We start from the raw sequence: 21,913 nt of genomic DNA, 5'->3' as shown, positions 1-21,913 counted from the left end.
TATATAGCCTATATATTCCTATATTTTTATTCTTACTTCAGCTTACTGAAATTCTAAAATAGATTAATTCTAAAACCTTTTTTAAAGATAAGATTTTTGTCTATACAGTATGTAAGCTAAAAAAATTAATAAAAGTTCATTTAAATATTTTTTTAAAACTGTAGTCACTGATTAAATGTGGGGAGAGACTTCTAAAAGTACGTTAAAAAAAGAATTCTTAATAAAAGTCCTTGTCACATATTAAGAGACCATACAATAAAAGTATTGCAATGACTATCTTTCCCTGACAGGAATGCACAACAATAGTTATGCTGTTGAACAGCATCCTTACAAAGACTTCATTCTTAGAAGTTACTTGAAACTACTCTCCAAAAGAGAACCTCTACCATTTAAAAGAAGAGGGGGAGGAAAGCCAACTAAATGAATCCATCAGAAACTTTAGTAACTTAGTAATTTTTTTATATGGTGTGCATCCATCCAAAAATCTTCTCATAGTCATACAAAGATGCAAACTTTCTTATGCAAATAAGCTTTTGCCAAGTTCTTATCTAGAATCTTTGCTTAATTTCAAACGCTGGTAACCTACTTGTCATTAGTTCTCAATTACCTAATGTTGAAAATATGTTCTCAGGTACAGTTTTCCATCAGCAACATTTTAATATGTAACATTATTTATGAATTACATTTAGCATAAAAGATATTTACAACTGTCACTGCTAATCTGCTATGATATCTGAGCCTGCACACACTCTGTTTAGTAGTATGCAACAGGGGTTTACATGCAGATACACAATATCTTAATTACTCATTCTATAGTGAGCTCTTTAAGCAACTCCATCCCTCATTCATTTGGAATGTTAAAAAATGCCACGAAGAAGGGCTTGATGTCATCTCAACACTGAAAGCCATCTGTCTATGGCCCTCCTTTGACTTTATTCCTTCCGCAGCCAACATTTTCACAAAAGTTGATGAGAATTTGTCAACCTAAGGACTTGTCATGTCAGCTCCTTTGAAAGGCAATAGAATATTTGAAAGTGACAATGATGGGATCCTGTATGTACAATATTCATTTTATGTAGGAGCTTAAAATTAAATAACTAATCCCTTTAAGATTAAACTACACAGAATTGTAAGTGCATCCAACAGGAGAAAAGGAGAGAGGCAAGCACATATTAATGCAAAAGAGATGGTTCTGAATTTCTGATACTAAGTCATATGCATCCAAATTTGAAAAGTAAATGGAAATTGATAATGTAACACTACAGTTCCTATTACCCACTGACAAATACCTTTCCCTACTAAAAATTACTACTCAGATCAAGCTATATGACTCACCACAGATATATCTTCTCCAACAGCATGAATGCAATGTGCTACCCAATCACTGGCTGGCAAAATTACAAAAGGAAATAAAATCAAACCATAGCAACAAAGACAACAGCCTGAAAATGGCAGCTGCTGCATAGACATTCAAATTTTTAAATAGTACAGTATTTTTTAAATTTTTAAATGTCACATCACTTTTTTTTAACCTGTAGAGCACCGCAGTATTAGCCATTAAAATTTTTCTATAAATACATATGCTCTGGGAATTGTCTGTGTCTGGAAACTCACAAGTTATGTGGGACCACCATAAGCACTTGCCAGAGACATAAAAATATAGATAGTATAGAACTAGATACAGTTGACAATGGGATATGAGCTCTATTTTTCTAACCAATTTAATCACTTTTCTTCACATGCCTCACACTTTTCCTTTTCTAGCATAACTGATGCTACATAACCCTAACTTTAAGATTCCTTAATATTTCTTACAAAGAAAGTTATTTTTCTATTTTCTTTGCTGTAAGTTCAGTTCACCAGCTTATTTTTAAATTAAACCTTAGAAAAATTAATATGTATCATATTAATGATGAATTAATATAGTATAAATTATACTGTTATCTTTTTCTATTTACAACTCTAAAAATTATGTTGAGTGAGGCTTTGAATTTTTGCACTTAAGTCATTAAGAACTAATCTTGTCTAAGTTTAAAGAGTTAAAAACAAAGCTCACAGCCAGGTGTGGTGGCTCCTGCCTATAATCCCAACACTTTGGGAGGCTGAGGCAGGTGGATCACCTGAGGTCGGGAGTTCGAGACCAGCCTGACCAAGATGGAGACACCCATCTCTACTAAAAATACAAAATTAGCTGGGCATGGTGGCGCATGCCTGTAATCCCAGCTACTTGGGAGGCTGAGGCAGGAGAATTGCTTGAACCCGGGAGGCAGAGATTGCAGTGAGCTGAGATTGTGCCATTGCACTCCAGCCTGGGCAAGAAGAGGGAACTCCATCTCAAAAAAATGAACCAAAACCAAAAAAAAAAAAAAAGTTCACTAACTTAAGGGCATGAAAATGAAACATGTCCATTTTTAATTTTTTTCCTATTTTAATTTTAAACTAATAAAATTCCATTCTTTTCTCAAACATGAGTTTTGCTTTAAATAATTATGCACACAGCCATAACCAAAGGATTTTTTCGGAGGGAAGTAAATTCTACATTTTAAAATCTAATCATTAGGGGAAGTTATAAATATATATATATATTTCTCTCCATATAAATATTTATCTAAATATAAATATATAATGTATAGAGGAAGTTGCACCTATATATATGTCTTGTGCATAAAGAACTATGTACAAAAATCTGCATAGTAAAAAATTACATTCAATTTAGTTTTTAAAATGATGCTGAGTTTAATACACAAAGGTTTCTCAAAGCATCCAGAACCAATTAATCTAACTTTGTCTTAACAACAAAAACCTTAAACCTGTGTTATAATGCTTCTATTTGCTGAACTTCAACATTATAAAAACAAGAAAGAAGAAATTATTTCAGATTTTGACGCTAACACTGACAATTACAACATCATTTTTCTATCAAGTGTGGCCTCATTCGGTGGCTAACATCTGAACTTGACAGTGAAATACCTCCAGTGGAGGGGTTTAGGTTTTTACTTTTTATTTTCCCTTTGCTTCAAGACAGTTGTGTGATACCATTTAAATGCCATCTGACCCTAGACAATAAGATGCAAAGAAGGATATAAAATGGATTTTTATCTTTTAAGAGCATAAGATGTGAAATCACAAGACCTGGGTTTCAATCTTGCTCTGGACAAGTAACCTGGCCACTCCGAAGATTCCATCCTCATCTGTTCAAATGAAGAGTGCATTACTAATTCATAATACTGCTACAAAAGAAAGACAGAGAGCAAGCTACAAAATATGACTATGATAAACCTCACTACAATGCCTGCTGCAGAGCAGACATTCAATAAAAGTTATTTCCCTTCCTTCCTTCCATCTCCTTTTCTATTCCCAATTGATCTAGGTCCAAAATATCCACCACTGGGAAAGCATTTGAAAGACATGAAAAGGAGTAAGTTTAAAGTCCTCAAAGAACATTAATTACTCCACCTCAATCTCTGGGTATTACAATTATTCTCATCATTTCTTGTTTTAGGGTTAGCAAATGATTTGCCGAAATACATAAAACAAATGAACTTCTTTTTCTCAGTTTTATCTTATTTCGCTTGTTTTCCAAACAGAACAGCAACCAATATCTTCTGCTTCAGCGTTGCTGCAACTTTTCATTCATGGGACTTACTTCTTCACTTCATAAGCCATGTTTATTTAACTAGAACATTAATGGGAGGACTAATTCCATTAGATAAAATATGCTTTATGCTGTGGAATTATCACAAGAGAACATGAGGAATTGTTTTCTAAGTAAAATCTAAGGAAAAAAGTCATTTCTAAGTCTAAGCAGCAACTAGAGAATTCTGTTAAATTCAGGACACAAAAGTTTGGATCAATAATGACAGTTGCCTACTGGGAAAGAGCTAAAAACTTGACAGTACTCTTGAACTGCCACCTTAGAAAGCAAAATAGTAAAAATCATAAACATCTCCATGGCCCCTTTTCTGAGCTTAAGTATGCAATGACGCTTCTAAATGGACCCCTAAATTCTAAAAAGAATTTGTGCAAAACTTTTTTTTTCTAAAAACTTGAATAAAAACTCCCAAAGCCCTAAATAGTGTCTTAGTCTGAAAAAAGCTATGCAAAAAATAAAAAATAAAAAAATAAAATTGTGGGAAGATGAATTATAAAATTCTCCACTTAATATCTCATTGTCCAAGATCACTTTACAGTCATTACATAAACCAAAATACTTTTATAGTATCTCCATTTGTGATTCAGTTCAGGGTTTTACGTTTCTTTTAACAAAGCCTACCGGTTCATTCATCCTCTTCCTCCTCCATCTGACTTCTTCCTTCCCTTACTCTACCTCCATGGATTTACAATTTATAATATATTTAAAAGCAACCTCTAACCATTAAATAACCATGGGAAAATTATTACTAAAATGGTAATAAATCAGTGTTTAGCTCATTCACTGAATTCAATCTGCATTTTACATTTTTTCTTCTAATCCTCAAAATTGGCTTCTAAAATCTATATTGACATTTGTGAGCAATTAGAATTGTTGCTGCTTCTGTGCAAGATTTAAAACGCCGACAGACTGTTCTGAGTCCTCTGGAAGCAGCTTGAGGCCTTAACCAAGTGAAACACCCAGTCCTACTGCGTACAGCAGTGACCACAACAAAGGCTGTGGTTTCTCCCACACTAGCCTTAAATAGGTTTAAATTAATGCTATTCATCACTGGGTGGAAAAGAAGACAAGGAAAATCCAAGCCAACAGCATTGGGAAATTTTCTTACCAACACACTCAACCGCTTAGCCATAAATGAACTGACTTTCATTCAAAGGTTTACTCCGGAACAACTATTTCTCCCTATTCCTATACACTCTCTGCCTTTGAACTACCATCTTTTTCACTACCATTCTAGGTGAAGGATTTTGTGACTACATTCTAGGTAAAGGATATTGTTACTATCCTCAAGTTACACAGAAAACACTCAAGGATATAAAAGCCATATTTATCTCAAATTTGTTGATTGCTACTGCTATCTTTTTTGAAGAATTGAAAGATAAATTAAAATTTTCAAAAATATGTCATATATCAATAAGTTACAATAAATCCATCAGCCACAAAACCCACCTTCAGTTTAGATCTAGAGTTTGATAGGGTTATCCTTACTCTCCTAATTTTAAATATCATTGTATGTTAGTCTTACTCCTTCTTTTTCCAAGCATACTTTATTAATAATTACAAATCACAAGAACTGCACAACTTTCTACCAGGGAGCTTGTTAAGTTACTAAATAAGTTTAATTACAAAAATGTATAGTCCTAGACTTCAGTGTAAACACATATACATGTACCTGCTAACAGAATATATTAAATATATTTTAGATCTGCAATGTTGCCTCAAACTAATGTAGTCAGTTACCTAAAAATTTAAGAAATTATCTTAATTAATTTGGCATAAAATTATAAACTGTAACAATCTAGTGTGCTTTGTTTTAATTATAATAGTTACTCTATCTGTACTGAAAACCTTATCTGTATAGTAAAACTGTATTTAAAATACTAGCATTTCAAAAAAGAAATCATTCCCATTGCTCAAACAGCACTCTGTAGAGCCTGGATGTGCACACACATGCACATGAAGCACACACACGCCCCTACACAGACACTCCTAATCTCACACCTGCTCTGAAGCAGTAGGAAGTGAATTCTCAATCTGTCAACATGACCATCTGGTCTATCTGCATATCACGGCTTTCTCTATTACTATATGAAGGAATGGCAATCACGAAGCCAAAATAAAACTAAAATGCACCTGAATGGGAGTAGCTCTCTTTTGGCTGAAATGGAATAATATAAGGCATAGCAGAGCAAAACTAGCAAGAATCTAAATAATTTGAAATGAGCACTCATGTCAGCATAATTAAGTGAACAATATGGTACAGGTAATGTGGTAATCAGTAATACTGTTGAATAGGTTTATGAGACAGGTACCAGGCTTCTAAGACACTAAAACAGCTCCTTCAGTGATTGAAAGGATCTTTGCTATTCCTGGTGCAAACAAAATTAAGTAAAGGTAATAACGGGGGTAGTAAGGAATCAGTCAAATGTGTTCTCCTTCTACCTTAAAACTAACAAGTGCTCACCACACTGCTGCTATTAGGACAATAGCAACTTGTTTTGTCACTGGCTAATCAACAATTAAAGCGATTACCTGACAAAACTGTGGTCACTTACTAGTCTTTCAAAGTGAATTTTAAGACTGCCAAAAATTATTCTAATCTTAGAAAATTCCCCATCTGCAGAAAGTGAAGATGGCTCACTGTGATTTAGCTTTTAGGCCTAATGTCACGTGAAAATTAGCAAAGGCCTTGGTTGAATTAAACATAAATTCATTTGTTTAATTTTCGTTTTTAAATGTCTCCACACAGCCACCTCTGAGCTTTCATTCTACCTCATAGCAGGTAATATCAAACATAAATTGTGACACTGTGATTCTATGGCCTAAATATAGCAACCTACCTCTAGCCAAGAAATGAGTCCTTAAAAAGCATAACCTCTTACAAAATCTAACTACTTTGACTGAGAATCTTTCTAGAATCTGATTACATTACCAGAAGTTATACAGAAGCAGTTAAAAAAAAAAAAAAAAAAAAAAAAAAAAAACAACTCTCCAGAAACTTCTCGGTTGAGTGCCTACTAATGAACAAAGGTTAACTTTATCTAAAAGGTCAAATGCCTGGTGGCTAAGGTTATGACCTTAACAACTTAAATTGTGACCTTGCCACGTGCCGGGTATATTGTAGATTCTGATACAGATCATCTGGTAAAGACTGGTCATAAATTAGCTTTACTGTTACACACCCACAAAGAAAACCATTTGCCACAATACCATAATATCTCCAAGTTGTCATATGATACAGGGGAAGGACCACTCAAATTGAGACCAAATTAAGGGCATAAAATGCTTTCCTTCTTTTAACAAGATGAAATTCTCAGGCTTATGAAATCACTCCAATTTCATTACACTTGTTACTGTTTACCAGCCACAAAATTCACACAGTTCTAACAGCACTGGATTTAGAGGAAAAAAACTAAAATGTAGTTTATGTATTATATTTTAGCATCTCAAGAAGTCTTAGAATATATTTCCTCTGCTTTAAAAAAAAAGAAAAAAGACTGATGCTGCATTTGCTTCTAGTGTTTACATGTATATTCTAAGATTTCAACTTCCTACCAAAGAAAGGTGGACGCATAAAGCAAGAATTATTATACACAAAACCTTAGAAGGAAAAGAAGATCTAATTTCTGTGACCATCTAGGGGAAAAAAGGCACTCTGGTAAGGAAAAAAAATACAACATTTTAAAAGAAAGAGAGAGAAAAGACGTATTATAGGTGAAAAGGCCACAATGGTTTTGGCATGTATCTTGAAGCACGTTTCAGAGTCTCTGCCTCCTGCCAATACTGGCAAGTTCTCAAAACTTTTAAGGAGGTAAAAACATTGTTTAGTGTTTACAAATCTTCAGTATTATAACAGATGCTTGTCAAATCAGTTGTATGTAAGTTGACCGATCTACCTCCTATTTGTATTGGCAGCTTCCCTTCCACAAATAACAGGTCTCTCAATCTCTGAAATCGAATATGAAATATTTTCAGACAAAAGACCCTTAATATTTTCTTTTACAATCTTCCTGTTGCGCGCACAGAGAAGCAGCCATTACTGCGGTCCCGTGGAAACCAATGGCCAAACATTTGGCTGGCATTCAGGCATAACAAGGGATTCTGGGATACATCAGGAAAACCAAACCGAAAGGTACTCTGATCTATGCTGCTGTCCATAAATCTTTCATAAGCAATAAGGATGCTCACTCTTCTAAGTAACCTTCGAAATGTCATTTTACCAACATAACTCCTGCAGGCATTGTACCAACCAACAACTGTGTGAGCTCAAGGATTGGAAGCAATAGCACGGTAACAAACCAACGACGAAAAAGAATGCATGTCATGGGAACAGCGAAAAGACTGCATTTCTTTAAATCCAGAGAAATGTTTAAGTCGAAAACTTAGAATGGACAGCGCTTACACCGAGAAAAACTAGACAGGTATTTCATTTTGATGTTATCTTCTATGGAAGCACACACATCATGATCCGCATCACCTGTTGGCACCTTCGAGTTTCAATGTCGGCCAATTATTCATGATAATTTATGTTATATTTTTCTAAATATCTAACAGGTAAAAACAAGATTTTAAAGAATGCTCCTTGAAAGCACCTGTAACACCATAATTTTTTGTGTGTCTTGCTGTATTTACATAGGCAGACACATTTTTAAAAATTTTAACTTTGCTTTTTCAGTAGACAAAACAAATGAACAACAATGGGGTTAGGAGTGAGTTAAAAAAGGGATACATATTCCTGTTTAGAGGTCACTTGAAAGGTGCTGACTTTTCATTCTTGCTACCCAGAATTGGCGAAAGCATAAGGCAATTCTTATAATTAAGTATACATTTTCGAAAACCCAAATATTTGAAACACTTACAGCTCACATCCTCTAAAATACTCATCTATCCCCTGCCAACAGAATGCAAATGATGATGTGACATGCTTGCAAAGCTAATTTTCTCCAGTTTCTTATGTAAGGGCAGATGGATAACAAAAGTTCTCTTCCTAAAACATATATTGAGAAAAATAATAGAGAACAGGCTATCATCTGATGCCTTTAAAAACTCACTAACACTTATAGAATTAAAAATGTTTTGAAGAAAAGTACAGTGTTTTTACAGGTAACATCTCTCCTTTGTAATAAACAAACAAATAAATAAATAAATATTTGAACCCCAGAACAACCTACTGATAGGATTCCACAACCTTCTTTCTTTCATCTGGCTCAAGTAACTGCCATGAAGGTAATCTAGCAAGACCGATATGTACATATATAAAGTCAACAAGTTATACAAGACCTGAGCGTTCACACAGCACAATGAGCCTTTTGTCTAAAACAAGACGAAAGCAACAAAGTAGAAATGCATTATTTTATCCAGTCCTCAATAGTTTTATCCTGCGTGCTACTCTAAATAGTGAAACATGCACAGGTAAGACATGCCTTGGAAAAAAAAACAATTTAAATTTTATAATAAATCAAAGCAACTCACTACATCAATTATCAATAGCAATTTTTCAATGTGTTCATGCTCTATACAGGTTGGTTATTTTAAATATTAACCTCTCCATCCAATTACTGAAAGAGCCGGTTTGTTTGTTTCCTTTAGCTATCTGAGACAACACTAAGAATTCCTAAATTCAAAGCTACTAAGTCTGCGTATTAATGTGATTATTTTTCCTTCATAAATGATCAGCAATTTGATAGTAATCTTACCTCCAAGTTCTTAATTGGCAAGGGGTTCAAGAGGCCTCAGTAGATTAAAAACACTCCCAGCAGAAAAGCAACTAAAAATATCGCCTCAATACCAAACTAAATGCTTTTAAACTAGATCATGTGCCAGTTAAAATATACTCTATATTAAAAGGGTTTTTACGAGGCTTCTCTCATCCCCTCATCAAAAAATGTGATTTGAACATATCACATATCTGATTACCAACGCCTCTGAAAACACTACTTACCAAACGAGCTGAACTGAGTGAGAATTCGCTCAAAGCTACGCTTTTCCACCTGAATGAAGGTGGCACCAAAGACTCTGGTTTATCTTTGAAACCACACCGGCCTCATGTACGTGGCCTGCAACTTGGGAGCTCAGGCAGGATCCAGCATTCACGCGGTGGCCAACAGGACAGAGAAATACACAAGAAAGTGGAAGGAATTCTCACCATCGCACTTACCTGCTGCATGCACAAAGTATGCCAAATATAAATCGAGTTCCTTAACAGAAACCCCTATGTGATGGGGTTGGACACAGAGCCCTGGATTAGAGCATTGCGGGGACTTTACAAGGCGCTCGCCATCAGTACTTTCCAGCGGAATACCTTTAAACAAAATCACCATAACAAGGTCCAACCTCCAGACTTTATCTGCCTGGCGGAGGCAGTCAATTCTTCGCATCTTGCCTTTCTGGTCTGGGTTGGAAAGAACACAACATGGAGGTTTTTTCCCTGTAACTGTAAGAACAAAATCCTCTCGATATTCGGGCCGGATATCTTTCCGTAACTTGGCCAGAAGTCGAGATGCCCACTTCTGCTTGACCTCTGGTTTTTCACTTAGCAATTCGTCCTTCACGGCTCTCTCTTCTTCTTTTGACATACGTTTTTCATGTTTTTTGAAGTATTTTCGTTTTCGGGCCTGCAGGTTGAACCATGTGTAGGCAAAGGCTCGGACGTGGGGCAGAAGTGCTTCGATGAAAGGATGAAATTCATCCTAGGAAAATGAACAAAAACCAAAATATAAATAGAATGAAAACAAAAGGAAACAACTTTTCGTCAGCGGGTCACCTTAAAAACAAAAATTCCTCATTTCACTTGAAATTTGATTCGGGCATTCCATTACCAGAATCATACACAGGATCCTATGGGAAGTCTGGGAAGGTGGGAGGGAAAACTATCAGTATCAGTTCTTCTGACTGGAAATTTAAAAACTGCTAAAAATTAAAAAACTGTTTCGATATGTTCACCAGGGTACACCAGCTGCTACTGTCGGGCCTAGCTCCTCACCCTTTAGATAGTAAGTGAAGTTTATCTAAATGCTTACAACAATGTATAATCTTAACCCTATTTCAAGGAAAGCATATCTAATTTTGCCCCGTCCTTGACCTCACCACTTGTAGGAAAGCCAGGGCCCAGCCGCCAGATTGGCAAATCCTAAACATTTAGATGCCAGTCAGTGTTTATGGAAGTCTAGGAGCAAAAATCATCTCTACAATCAATGAAAACAAAGGCTTTCCCTCTAAAAATACTGCATGTTGATTCTGATCTGTTTCTTATTCATTTCACTAGTGTCTAAACCCCCCTTTTAAATATTACAACTACATATCAGGTTTTTTTTAGTCAAAAACTAGGAAAAATCTGGCAGATTCATATACCTAAGAAGGGATAAATTTGATATTTATTAGGCTAAAATAAAAGATCTATGCCCAAGACATAATTGCTGATACTATGGGAATGAAATAAAGAGGGAAGAAAATGGAAAAAAAAAACAAAGAAAAGCGTACATGCCAGATAGTAAATAAAATGTGTCATTGCGATAACACTGCTGCAATTGAATACATTTAATTTACTGATAAGATTGTGAAATGCTTTCAGTAATGATAACTAAAAAATAGATTATTTAATTTTTGCAAATAATATTTCAGAATTTTTCTCATAGGGAAACAGAGCCTGGTATTTTCAATATGTATAAGATGCCAGGAAAACCCTCACAGATGCCTCTTAAAATTGAAAAAAAAAAATCAATTTCAAATATTTAAGTGTTTCTTCATGTTTTGCTTAAAATGGAGGATCCTTAAACATGACATTTTCTTAGGAAATATAAATATATTTTTTAAAAGATTAAACAGTAACCTTCACAAAGCTTTCGGAGTACATCTAACTTTTGATTAACTAATCCACACTGTTACATAACTTCTCTCTGCCACATAACCCCTCTCTCCAAAAGACAGATTACCTTAAAATAAATGAAGATTAAAAACCAAAGAGAGATTGATGACTTTTTGCTAAAGGGTGTAGGACAAATATAAAATACATTCTTTTTCCGTTTGTTATATCTAACTAAATATATACTTTGAAGGCACAGGTAGCAATAATGTCCAAAATGTTATTATCAATGCAATGACTAAATTTTTAAATGTTCAAATATAAACTGATAAGGTAAAATTGGTAAAATATTTAATAGTCATGTCATTTTAAAATTTTGCAAATTATAAACAATCATTTAAACACTCTATGTGACTGAGCTTTTAAAAGTATATATTAATATAATACATAATAAATCACTTCAATAACTGACTTTTTTTTTTCTTCTCTGCACAAATTTCAGGCTGTATGTTTCCAGTTTAGCTTTAAAAACTGCTCTTTTTCAATAAAAGAATCCAAAAGAGAAGTAGTCAGCTTTTATAACACGTGTATTCTTTAGAGAGAGAATAGAAAAAAAAAAAATACAGGAATTATTATTCTTTGCCGTAAATCATTAACATTTTTTAAATTTCTGATGTTTGAGAATATTTCTTATTCTCATACTTTAGGAGAAAGGAATGGGGGGCAAGTCACAGTTTATCTGCGAAGGTATACACCAAACCACAAAGGATCTAAACATTACTAAACTCTGAGCTCATCCTTGAAATGCTCTAAAATACATAAATTTTAGGTTTGAAACAGAACTTCACATTGACTGATTTTCTCATATATACAAGACATGCTAGGGACCAAGACTGTGCTGTATTATGCAAAGAACTCCTGGCGTCTACCTTCAACTACAAAGTGAGTTTTTACCAAAAGGAGGATTTCATTTTAAAGTTTCAGCCCCATTTTATAATGCAAGGGATAACTAAGCTCCAAACAATTCATATCTATGTTAAAACATTATCTGATTTAAAAGTTTGATTAATGATAATAAGCAGTTAAAATAAACATTCTAATATGGCATTTTAAGTGTTCGAACATACTCCTAATATGCTTTTCAAAAAACTGCAAACTGCATGCATTTGGGTTCAACAGGATTCTGTTTACCTGCCAACCAAATGCCCATACATCTCATCATAAAAATCCTTAAACAAGAACTACGTCAACTAGTCATTAAGAATAACCTAAGTCCCCAATTTTACATCAAAAGTATCTACAATGTATTACTCCCCAAAGGTTAAGAATGTGCCAGTAAAAGTCCACAATATTTTGTATAACTTTACTCATATGCACAATTAAAGTATTAATTTTTTCTGATGTATCTTTCTCAAGTCATGATTTAAAATATTTCGGAATATCAAAACTAAAGAATATCATTAGCTTGTAGGAAATGGCCAGGGTAGTATAAATGATTAGTTTTTTTTTAAAAAAAAAAAAGTAGTATGGCTTTATAATTCATGTTGCTGAACATATTGCTACAAGGTACGTACTATTTCATACATAACATTCAAGAGAAAAAAAAAAGAATCTTTTACATATATATTCAGTGAGAAAGTTTTAGGTCACCAATAAAAACAAACCTGAAAACCTGTTTCAAAAGTGGTAGTACTTTGAATCAGCATCTTAAACATTGATCTGTTTGAAAGTGAGCCAAGTTTAAGAACCACTGAATGCTGATATTTCTGGAAACTACTTTTTTTAAAGGTTCACCTACAAATTTCTGCTGGGTTATCATTATATGGACAGTACCTGAAATGGTTATTATATGCCCATCCTTGATTAAAATAAGACATCTAGGTTTTCTTGGTAAAGTTTTTTAAAAAATTGCCTACAAGTTAAATGGAGTTTTTTCTTTCATTTAGAGTAGTTTTGTCACTGTGCTTACTGGATTTTTTTAATGAGCAATAAACCACCAAAGTTTTTCTTCCTAAAACTGACTCTAAAGCATTATAAATATTCCAGCAAGTTAAATAAATCGTAAATTAATTTTTAAAAGAAGAACCCATAAAATATGAGCCCTCATTCACTATTTATTGTGCATTTTCTTTACAAACTTTACACTAAATAAGCATTTCTCATAGTGGTGTTTCCAGAAGAAGGCCTAGTGAATACATCAGTCAATCCTCTTAAATATGTAAGCAGAAAAAAGAAAAAAAGAAAGAAAAAAGAACTTTCTTAATGTGATAATAGCTCATGAACCAAGAGAAGCCAACTTTGCTAAATACCTGACTGTGCCCTGGACCTGCATGGATAAACAGGTGCCCTCATATGCACCATCCTCAAATATAAATTTATCTTTTCAGAGCTCAATTGAGAAGATACCATGTATCTGTTAGGGTCCTTTCCCTCTGTTGCAGCTCGCTGGTATTATCTACAAGTTCTGTGTGTTGCAAACTTCTGCCAGCGAGAACTTCAGCTTTCGAATCTCAGCATTTTCACTATAGTCCGTAATTCATTCAAATTATCTTACACTTTGCATCTTATCCATATGCAATTGTGAACCTTGCCAGAAGTGGTTGGAAAAGTTTCATTCCATACTTTCACAAGTTACTAAAATAGGAACTCTGGAAGTTTGTTGGGGGGGGGGGGGAGGAAAAAACAAAAAACTTTTACAATAACTAAAAGTAAGTGCTATCTATTATTAATGCTAGGCCTAAATCCCAAACAGGCCATTTCAACATAAAAGATGCATTTAAGAGTCTTCTGAGATCAAATACCCGGTATTATTACTGTTAGATACTGCAATAAGAAGGGATGCCACAAATCCAGAATCTAGAGAGGAGAGTGAAAACTACTGACACTTTTTAGCCTTCCAGAAAGTATTCCGGTTAAACCGTTATCTCCTACTAAGTGAAGGCAAGAGAAGTGGTAGGTTTTTTAAGGGAGTGGTGAATAAACATTTTATATGAAGCATATAACTTCATGTAGGTGATTAATGGTCAGATCGCAATGTACCAAAGCAGTATGAAAACTTAACGCTTTTTCAAAAAAAAAAAAAAAAAAAAAGCGCAAAACCACTTTGACTTCATGCCTTTTAGTCAAGGAAAACAAATAATATATTCAAAGGGGACCAGATTTGAAGTCGTGAAGTAGCAATATTTTGCTTGGGGCTGGGTAGACACGGGAGAGATGGACAGGAGGGCACGGAAAGGAGGGGCGGTGGGGCGGGAGAGCCCCACGCTCCGAGTTGAGTCGGAGGGGAAAAGTTGCCCCCGTCCTGCGCGCGGAGCCGCCGGAGTCGCGCGGTGGCGGCGGCGGGAGGCGGCGGGGGCGGGGGGAGCCGCGTCCGGCCCGGGCCGCCGCTCCAGCTCGCGGCCGGGAGCCCGACTCCGCCCGGCGCTGCCCGGCCCGCAGCCCGCGGCCTCCGATTCTCGGCGCCCTGCGCAGCGTGGGCTCGTCCCGGCCCCGAAACTTTCACTCCGGGAGAGCGAGCGGGCCTCTGGCGCGCGGCGAGGACGCAGGCTCCACCCGGCCGGCGCGGGGGAACGCGCGTCCACGCAGTCCCGCTCCGCCGAGGGCTCGCCGCCGCCTGCCCGCGTCTGAGGGGCGCTGTCCTGGCCGGGGCCGGGACGGCGGCCCGCGTCCTTCCCGCGGCCCGACCCCAAAGGCTGACAAACAATAAACAAAAGTAAGAGTTCGGGGAGGCGGCGGGGGGCTGCGGCGGCGGGGGCCCCGCGGAGCTGGCCGTGGGCGCAGGCACCCGAGGTCTCCGCGCACCCGGGGACTGCGGCCGGCCGGGGCGTGCGGGGTGCGCGGTGGGCTCCATTGGCGGCCCCCTCCCCGGGCGCCGCGGAACTACAGGATCCCTGCTCCCGGCAGCAGAAACGCTGAGCCAGATTTCAGCGTGTCATGGGCTGCAACCCCGCCGAAACACGTGCGGGGCGTCCGAAAACACCGCCGTTCCGCAGTCCGTCGCCCCGATATTAATTAACGCATTAATAAGAGGGCGCCATTAGCCATGTGCCCACACAAATGGCCGTGCAAGAGGAAAGCACCCGCATGGAAACAAAGTTACTTTCTTAAAGCGGGACCCCCCCCCTCGCGGGCACACGCGCGCACACACAGAGAAACACGCGCAGACACAGGCACACACCGAGACGCACGCCCCGGGCCCGGCCGGCGCAGCGGCCCCGGTGCCCCCCGCGCAGCCCCAGCCCTGCCCCCGGCCCCCCAGCCCTCCGCATCCACGCCGCGGCTTACCTGGGTGAGACAGAGCGGAGAATACATAACTGCCGGGCGCCGGGGTATGCGTGTGCGTCTGGGTGTGCGGTTTGGAGGTGTGCGTGAGTGTGGGTGAGAGAGGAGAAAGAGGGAGAGGAAGAGAGAGAGAGAGAGACAGAAGGGGGGAGAAAAAAAAATCAAGCCTGCTTCTTGCGTTCACATTTCCAACTCGGCTCAACTGCAGCCAGCCAGCGCTATTGCCGCTCCATGAGCTGAACTTTAACCCCGCCTAGAGTTTCCCTACACTCCACTATACATGCCTACTGTACGCGGGCGTTAAAGGCATAGCGCACCCTTTCCCGCTCCCGCGCCGGCCCGGCCGGGTGCCCGCGAGCTGCCCGCGCGCCCGCCTCCGCCTCCGCTCTGCACCGCACCGCACAGCCGCCGCCCGCTCGCGCCGCCGCCGCGGGGGGGAGGGGGCGTGGGGGAAGGGGCGGCTGCGGCGCCGCGCGGCCAGCCGGGTCCCGAGCCTCCGCGGCCGCTCGCGCTCCCTGCCTGGCTCGCTCGCTCCCCGGCTCTCTCCCTGGTTCGCTCCTCGCTCCTCGCTCGCTCGCTCGCTAGCTCTCCCGCTCGCTCTGCGGCCCCCCCCGCCCCCCTCCCCCGATCAGCGCATTACTGGGTAACGCAGTGAGGAGCAGTTACAGTCTGTACTCCCGGGCAGCTATAGGCTGCCACAGGATGTGCTTAAGCAAACAAAACTACTTTTCCTCGTCCCCATCCCCCCACCCCCGCCGCAGACCTCCGCGGACCTCGGCGGAGGACTCGGGCAACTTTGCCAGGTTGCCCCGCACCCCCCCGGGCCACCGCGTGGGCACGTAGAGAACCGACGAGGAGGCCGGGCGGCACATTTGCATGTATGCAAATTTCTTTGAAAAATCAGACCTCCTAGGTAACTTTTTTTTCCCCCACTGAAATGCGGTAAGGCTCAAAGCATTGTAATCTCTCCAGCGAGGCTTTCTGTGGGAATAGATTCGTCGGCAGAGGTAATTATGCACACAATCCTGCAAACTTTGTGCAGCTTCGGTCCTGTGGCATTCAGTATCGGGGTTGGTGAGGAATCAGTGCCCGCAGAAGATTCACCGGATTTGGGGGGCGGGGGTCTGGAGAAAGGAAGGCGGAGATTAATGAGCGTTCTCCCTCCCAGGACTGTGAAACTAGTGGGTTTGAACACAGACGCCATAGAAAAAGTTCTATCACGTTCAGAAACAACAGTGGTTTAACTGTGACATCTTTTTCTTTTTAGGAGGAAAAAAAAAAATGTGAAAGGGATGTCCCCTTAGGGTAGGGAGATATTATGATCCACAAACGCGTGCCCGGAACTGGACATAAGCTGTCATTACCGTCCCAATTTCTGGGACACCTCTGGAAGGGTGCCTTTTAAGAATCCCTTTTTTTCCCTCCCCCAGGTAATAGTTCTTAAAATGGAAAAGAGCTTCCTGCAATTATTTTAGGTTTGCTAAAGTATTGTTTTGGCAGAAAAGGGGGGTGGTTTTTAGGGTTTGGCAAGTTGCCAGTAAGCCTGCTTTTCCAGTTTTTTTTTTAACCTCATATTTTCTCTCTAGGCTCTCCTCTCTCTTGGAGGAAAATTATATATATATATATATATATATATATCACATACTTGCCTCTTCCAATCCCCTATCCCTTATTTTCCCTCTCTTCCTCATGATGCTTTTGCAAAATGCTGCATTTGACAACCCTTCTCAAAATTCCATAAGGAAAGAGGTGGGTATCATGTTGAAAGACACTGCCACACAGGGGAATCTGTCCTTCGGTGGAGGTGACATAGCCAGAGAATCTCTAAATAGAGGAAATTCCTGTAGGAATGGCCATTCGACAAGTGAGGGTGAGTGGTGTGTTAAGGCCACTCTCATTCAGACTTCTTTTTAAAGCAAGGGGCAGGAAATATTGTACTGGAGAAAGAGCAAAGGAGAACCTCTGAAATAATTCTTCATCTCTCTAAAGCCATTTTATGCTTGTACTTTAGTTACTTTATTGCCAAAATAATCCCCGAATGCTCAAGAACCATTCTCTCCCCCACCCTCCCTCCTGAACATCCTTGGAAATCTCTCAGGATCATTTACTAAGGAGTGAGGAGAAATAATGATTTCAACCTTTAATGAGAAAGTCCATTTTCCCAAACTAACCCACTGTTTTTTGGTTCCTCTCGGATTTCAGTAGGGGAGGAATCTCCTAAAAGCTAAGCTGAGTTACAGAGACAACATCCCTAACCACGAGAACCTTTGCTGGGATCTATAACTTCAGTGCGCTCCAAGTTTCCTCGATAGAAGTTTCTGGCTGACGGTCCCAACATGTAACTGAGGCACAGTGAGAAGTTATTGTTCGGAGGAGTGTGTACTCGGGAAGCTCTCTTACAGAGCAGATCAAAATCTTTCTTTTGGTGTATTAAAAGATGCACTTCACATCTGCCTCTTTTCAAAACGGTAAAGATTCTTACTTTGGAGTCTCAAGGGGAAAAAGATTTAAAAAAAAAAAAAGGCGACTGGCACGTCGCCCTTTTTTTTTTTTTTTTTTTTTAATGGGAGAGAGTAATTTAATGCTGATATTTCTACTTTAAAAACTTCTTTTGTTGTAGCAGTGGATGTGCCCGCGATTTCCAGCTTTCTGCGGTTAGCAATATTATCTTAAGTAACTTTTGGCGCCCTCCGTAAGACTTTTGGATATGGGACGATTGTTTGCGCCCTCTAGGCAAGGGCTGGATCCAAGTTCAGCACCAAAGCCCTTCACATCCGCTCCTGCTTTCTCTCCTATCTCCGCCAGCTCCCGCTCCCTCCCCCGCAGAGGGAGGGGAGAGGCGGGGGAAACACGACAAAGCACAGTTCCATCTACAGCCTTTGGAAACAAGACTGAGAAAAATACAGTAGAAGAGTTACAGTTACAGAAAGGCTTCTGGTAACTTTCTCTCCAGCAGGCATAAATTTAAACACACGCACAAAGAAACAGATGTTACTCAAAGGGCAGACTGGGGTAGAAAACATTTCCAACTCTCTCCCCTCTTCCCAAGTTACAAAAGTAAATCCTTGTCCAGAGTTCACAAAGATACTAAGGCACTTGAGAGAGAGCAGGGATGGAGGAGGAAGGAAGAAAGAAAGGATAGTAGAGAGAGCAGTAGAGGAAACGCAGGTGAAGTATGGAAACTAGTTCACTGCAATCATATAAATGACCCATTGTTAGGAAGGATAAACCCCTTATTGGAAATAACCACTCCAATCATTTATTTTGCAAGTGGTAGGAGGCTGCCTTGAAATGGGATTGTCTCTGTGCGAAGGAGGCTCCTGTCATGCTCTCTGCTATCCATATTCTTCCTGGCACAGAGCCCAGCCTTGCATTTACTGTGTTTTATTTGCAGAAACGTTACCTTGCCAGCTTTAGTGAAATCCTCTTAGATATATAAATTACGTCAATAAGGTTTCACTTATATGTACATCTCAAATAGCTCTCATTTTGGAGGTTACTTAATAGGGAGATCTTATTAATATGATTTAGATTTTAATACCCAAAGCAGTGAAGATAGGACTGGGATTCATAAGGGACAAGACCATAACTCTGTAGTTCTTACCAAGACTAACTTTATTAACTTTATTTACTAACTTTATTAAATTTTTCAACATTTTTTCTTCTCTGGTTTTTGACCTGGTGGTCACTTCTGTGCAGATTTTTTTACATGCATATAATCCTAAATTGAACCATGTTGCTGAAGTGAGTGTCCAAGTGAATTGTTACATCAAAGTTCCAGCCAGCTTTGACTGGAAGGCCTGAAGCCTTGGGACATAGCTCGATGGGAATTTAATCCAAAGAAGGGAAAGAGCCCTTATTATTTTCCATTCACTTCCCAACAGAATTAGGTGTCTACACTGCTCAGAGAGGAGGAGATGGAGATATTTTAGTCAGAGGCTGCCAGCTACTGTCTCCAAGACAAGCTACTGCATTTGGTTTCCACTGGATTCGTATCAAGCACTTGTCCAAGAGGCCAGACTCCAGCTAACAGTTAGCAAGTCAGTGATCTTCCATACTCACACTCTCCATGGGGGTTGTTGTGGTAACAAGAAGAAATGTGAACTTGGCCAGTCTTAATGTCCTATTTCCTACTGACCATATACTTAAAAAGCAGAAGTCAAGAACAGCCAAGAAAAAACACTCCCCCCCCTTTCTTTTAGTAATACAGCTGCTAGTCCACCTGTGAAACATTCTTTCCTTTAAAACTGTTGTTTAGAGTTCAAGAAGAGAGGTTTACCTACTAATTTCAAAGTACTTGAAATGCCAAAGCTCCTAAGATAATCAGTGAGAAATTTTGTAATGCTGAGTACGCCGCAACTTACTTCCCAAAGCTCACTACAGTCCCACAATTCAGGCAAGATTTAAGCCACACATTTCTTAAAGTTGAACTTCACATTCCACAAGTTACCAACTTCCCTGAGTTTAAAAATAGTAGTTAATGCAAAGTTAATAACTAATGCAAAGTTAGTTCTCTAGCAGAATGTTTGTTTTTCCAGAAGGCGAGGAAGAAGGCACACGATACATGCAAAACTCCCCTATCAGCTTTTTTTTCTTAAACGCGAAAACTCTTTCCTATTGTGCTTGCTAAATCCGGAAGCGCTTGTAGCTTTGACAGCTTGAACCACACCATCCCCTTCATAGCTGCAGAGAACTTCAGATCTCCTCTGCCCCGCCCCCTCTGGCTATTGAGAACTATTGTACACCCAAGCTTTCTTATGATTGGATAAAGCTTTTGTCAATCTCCCATGTTGTCCCATTGATTAGAGGATCAAATCGTCAATTATTCTCCGGGTCCAGACATTTCTTTTCGGGTTAGGTTGACTGCTGAGGCCAGACGTCTTTTACAGAACAGAGCACGTACAGGATTTCCCCCCACCCCTTTCTGGAACCGAGCAAGCGCTAGGAGGAAAAAAAAAAATCTGTCAAGCTCAGCAATTTTTTCAAATCCCGAAAAAAAAAGAAAAAGAAAAAAAGAAAACCCGGTCTCTGATGCACATAGCAAAAACACCATCTACAAAGCTACATCTTCAAAACAAAACCATCACAATAGACATTTACCCAGCAATCACTTAAGTGCATATGCGAGCTAGAGAAATTTTAGTCTTAGCCATTAAACAAAATCATTCTACCATTATTGTTTATAAAACGCATATCATATAAATGCAAAATAGAAAGTTTAAGATGTACCACGTACCATTGCAATGTAAAAAGAGTACGTGAGAAACTTTAAAATGCTCAGACGAATTGCTTCATTTGTTGTCCCCTTTTTTTGCATTAAAAAAAAAAAATCTAAATAAACTTGGAACCGTTGAAAACCCGGAAGAGATTTTTTAAAAAGCTGTTAGCCAATTGCAGGCTTCTTGGAGAATTTTTTTTTTTTTTTTTTTTTTTAACTCCAAATCAGAAGGCTTTTGCAATTGCAGGGCGCGCTCTCTCCCTCTCTCACTGTCTCTCTCGCTCGCTCGCTCGCTCGCTCGCTCTCACTCTCTCTTTTGAAAGCGATCCAACCCGGGCTGGCTGGTTCTCAGATTCTCTCTGGTTTTGCCTTGCGTGCTTTGGATTGTACGAGACTTTGCAGAAGTTGCAATCGATTCGGCTGTCCTTCTCTCCTCTCCCTACCCCCTTGTTTATTTCCGCAATCGCTGCAATTTGCATAGTAACCACGCACGAGGCACCGGCGGCGGCCTGCGGAGGGGGCCCGGAGGGGGCAGGGAAAAGGCCTTGCCCCCTTCTCCCCTCCTCCAGTCTCTCTCCCTGCCAGTCGTCTCCTCCCCTACGGCGCGTGGCCAATAGGAGCCCCTACTTTCGGCGCAAGCTCCGGTCTGGACACTGTTCTGAAGAAAAGCCCCTGTGTTACTAGGCCCGGCTCCCGGGATCGTGTTTTTGGCGCAGTACAAGTTCCCCTGCCTGCGGACCTCGCAGCCGGTACTGGGCAAACGTGAGGATAAAGTACCTTTGCCTGCGGTTGTGCGGGTTTTGCACGTTTTAATCAAGTCTGCACACCTGCTTTCTCGGTTTCTTTTTCCAGGGCCTCTCGTGAATTATTAGGCTAGTTCATGATGGTTAGTGAGAGATTTAACCTTTATTTGCACTGGTGTAGACCAAGAGTTAAAGATCCTCTTTGGTGCATTAAATCA

General features: G+C 39.5%; 1 protein-coding gene across 4 annotated transcripts in view; it reads right to left on the bottom strand.

Annotated features, from left to right (window-relative positions):
* The window catches only part of NFIA (nuclear factor I A), a 388,188-nt gene extending 366,795 nt beyond the window's left edge, over positions 1-21,393 (bottom strand). The window contains exons 1-2 of one of the 4 annotated variants that reach the window (XM_074380913.1): positions 20,971-21,393; positions 9,810-10,341 (exon numbers count right to left, since the gene is read on the bottom strand). In XM_074380913.1, coding sequence (XP_074237014.1) covers positions 9,810-10,341; positions 20,971-21,051 — 613 coding nt within the window. In that variant the 5' untranslated portion in view covers positions 21,052-21,393. Of the gene's footprint in view, positions 1-9,809; positions 10,342-15,737; positions 16,321-20,970 lie in introns of those variants that run through there. The other 3 variants (XM_074380912.1, XM_039473584.2, XM_039473582.2) reach the window with 3 other exon arrangements.
* Positions 21,394-21,913: the final 520 nt, after the last annotated feature.

The sequence above is a fragment of the Saimiri boliviensis genome, chromosome 11 (genome assembly GCF_048565385.1).
Source record: "Saimiri boliviensis isolate mSaiBol1 chromosome 11, mSaiBol1.pri, whole genome shotgun sequence".
In the NCBI taxonomy this organism is placed as follows: Eukaryota; Metazoa; Chordata; class Mammalia; order Primates; family Cebidae; genus Saimiri; species Saimiri boliviensis.
The sequence above is the reverse complement of the archived record's forward strand: the minus strand, read 5'-3'. Positions and strand labels throughout refer to the sequence as shown.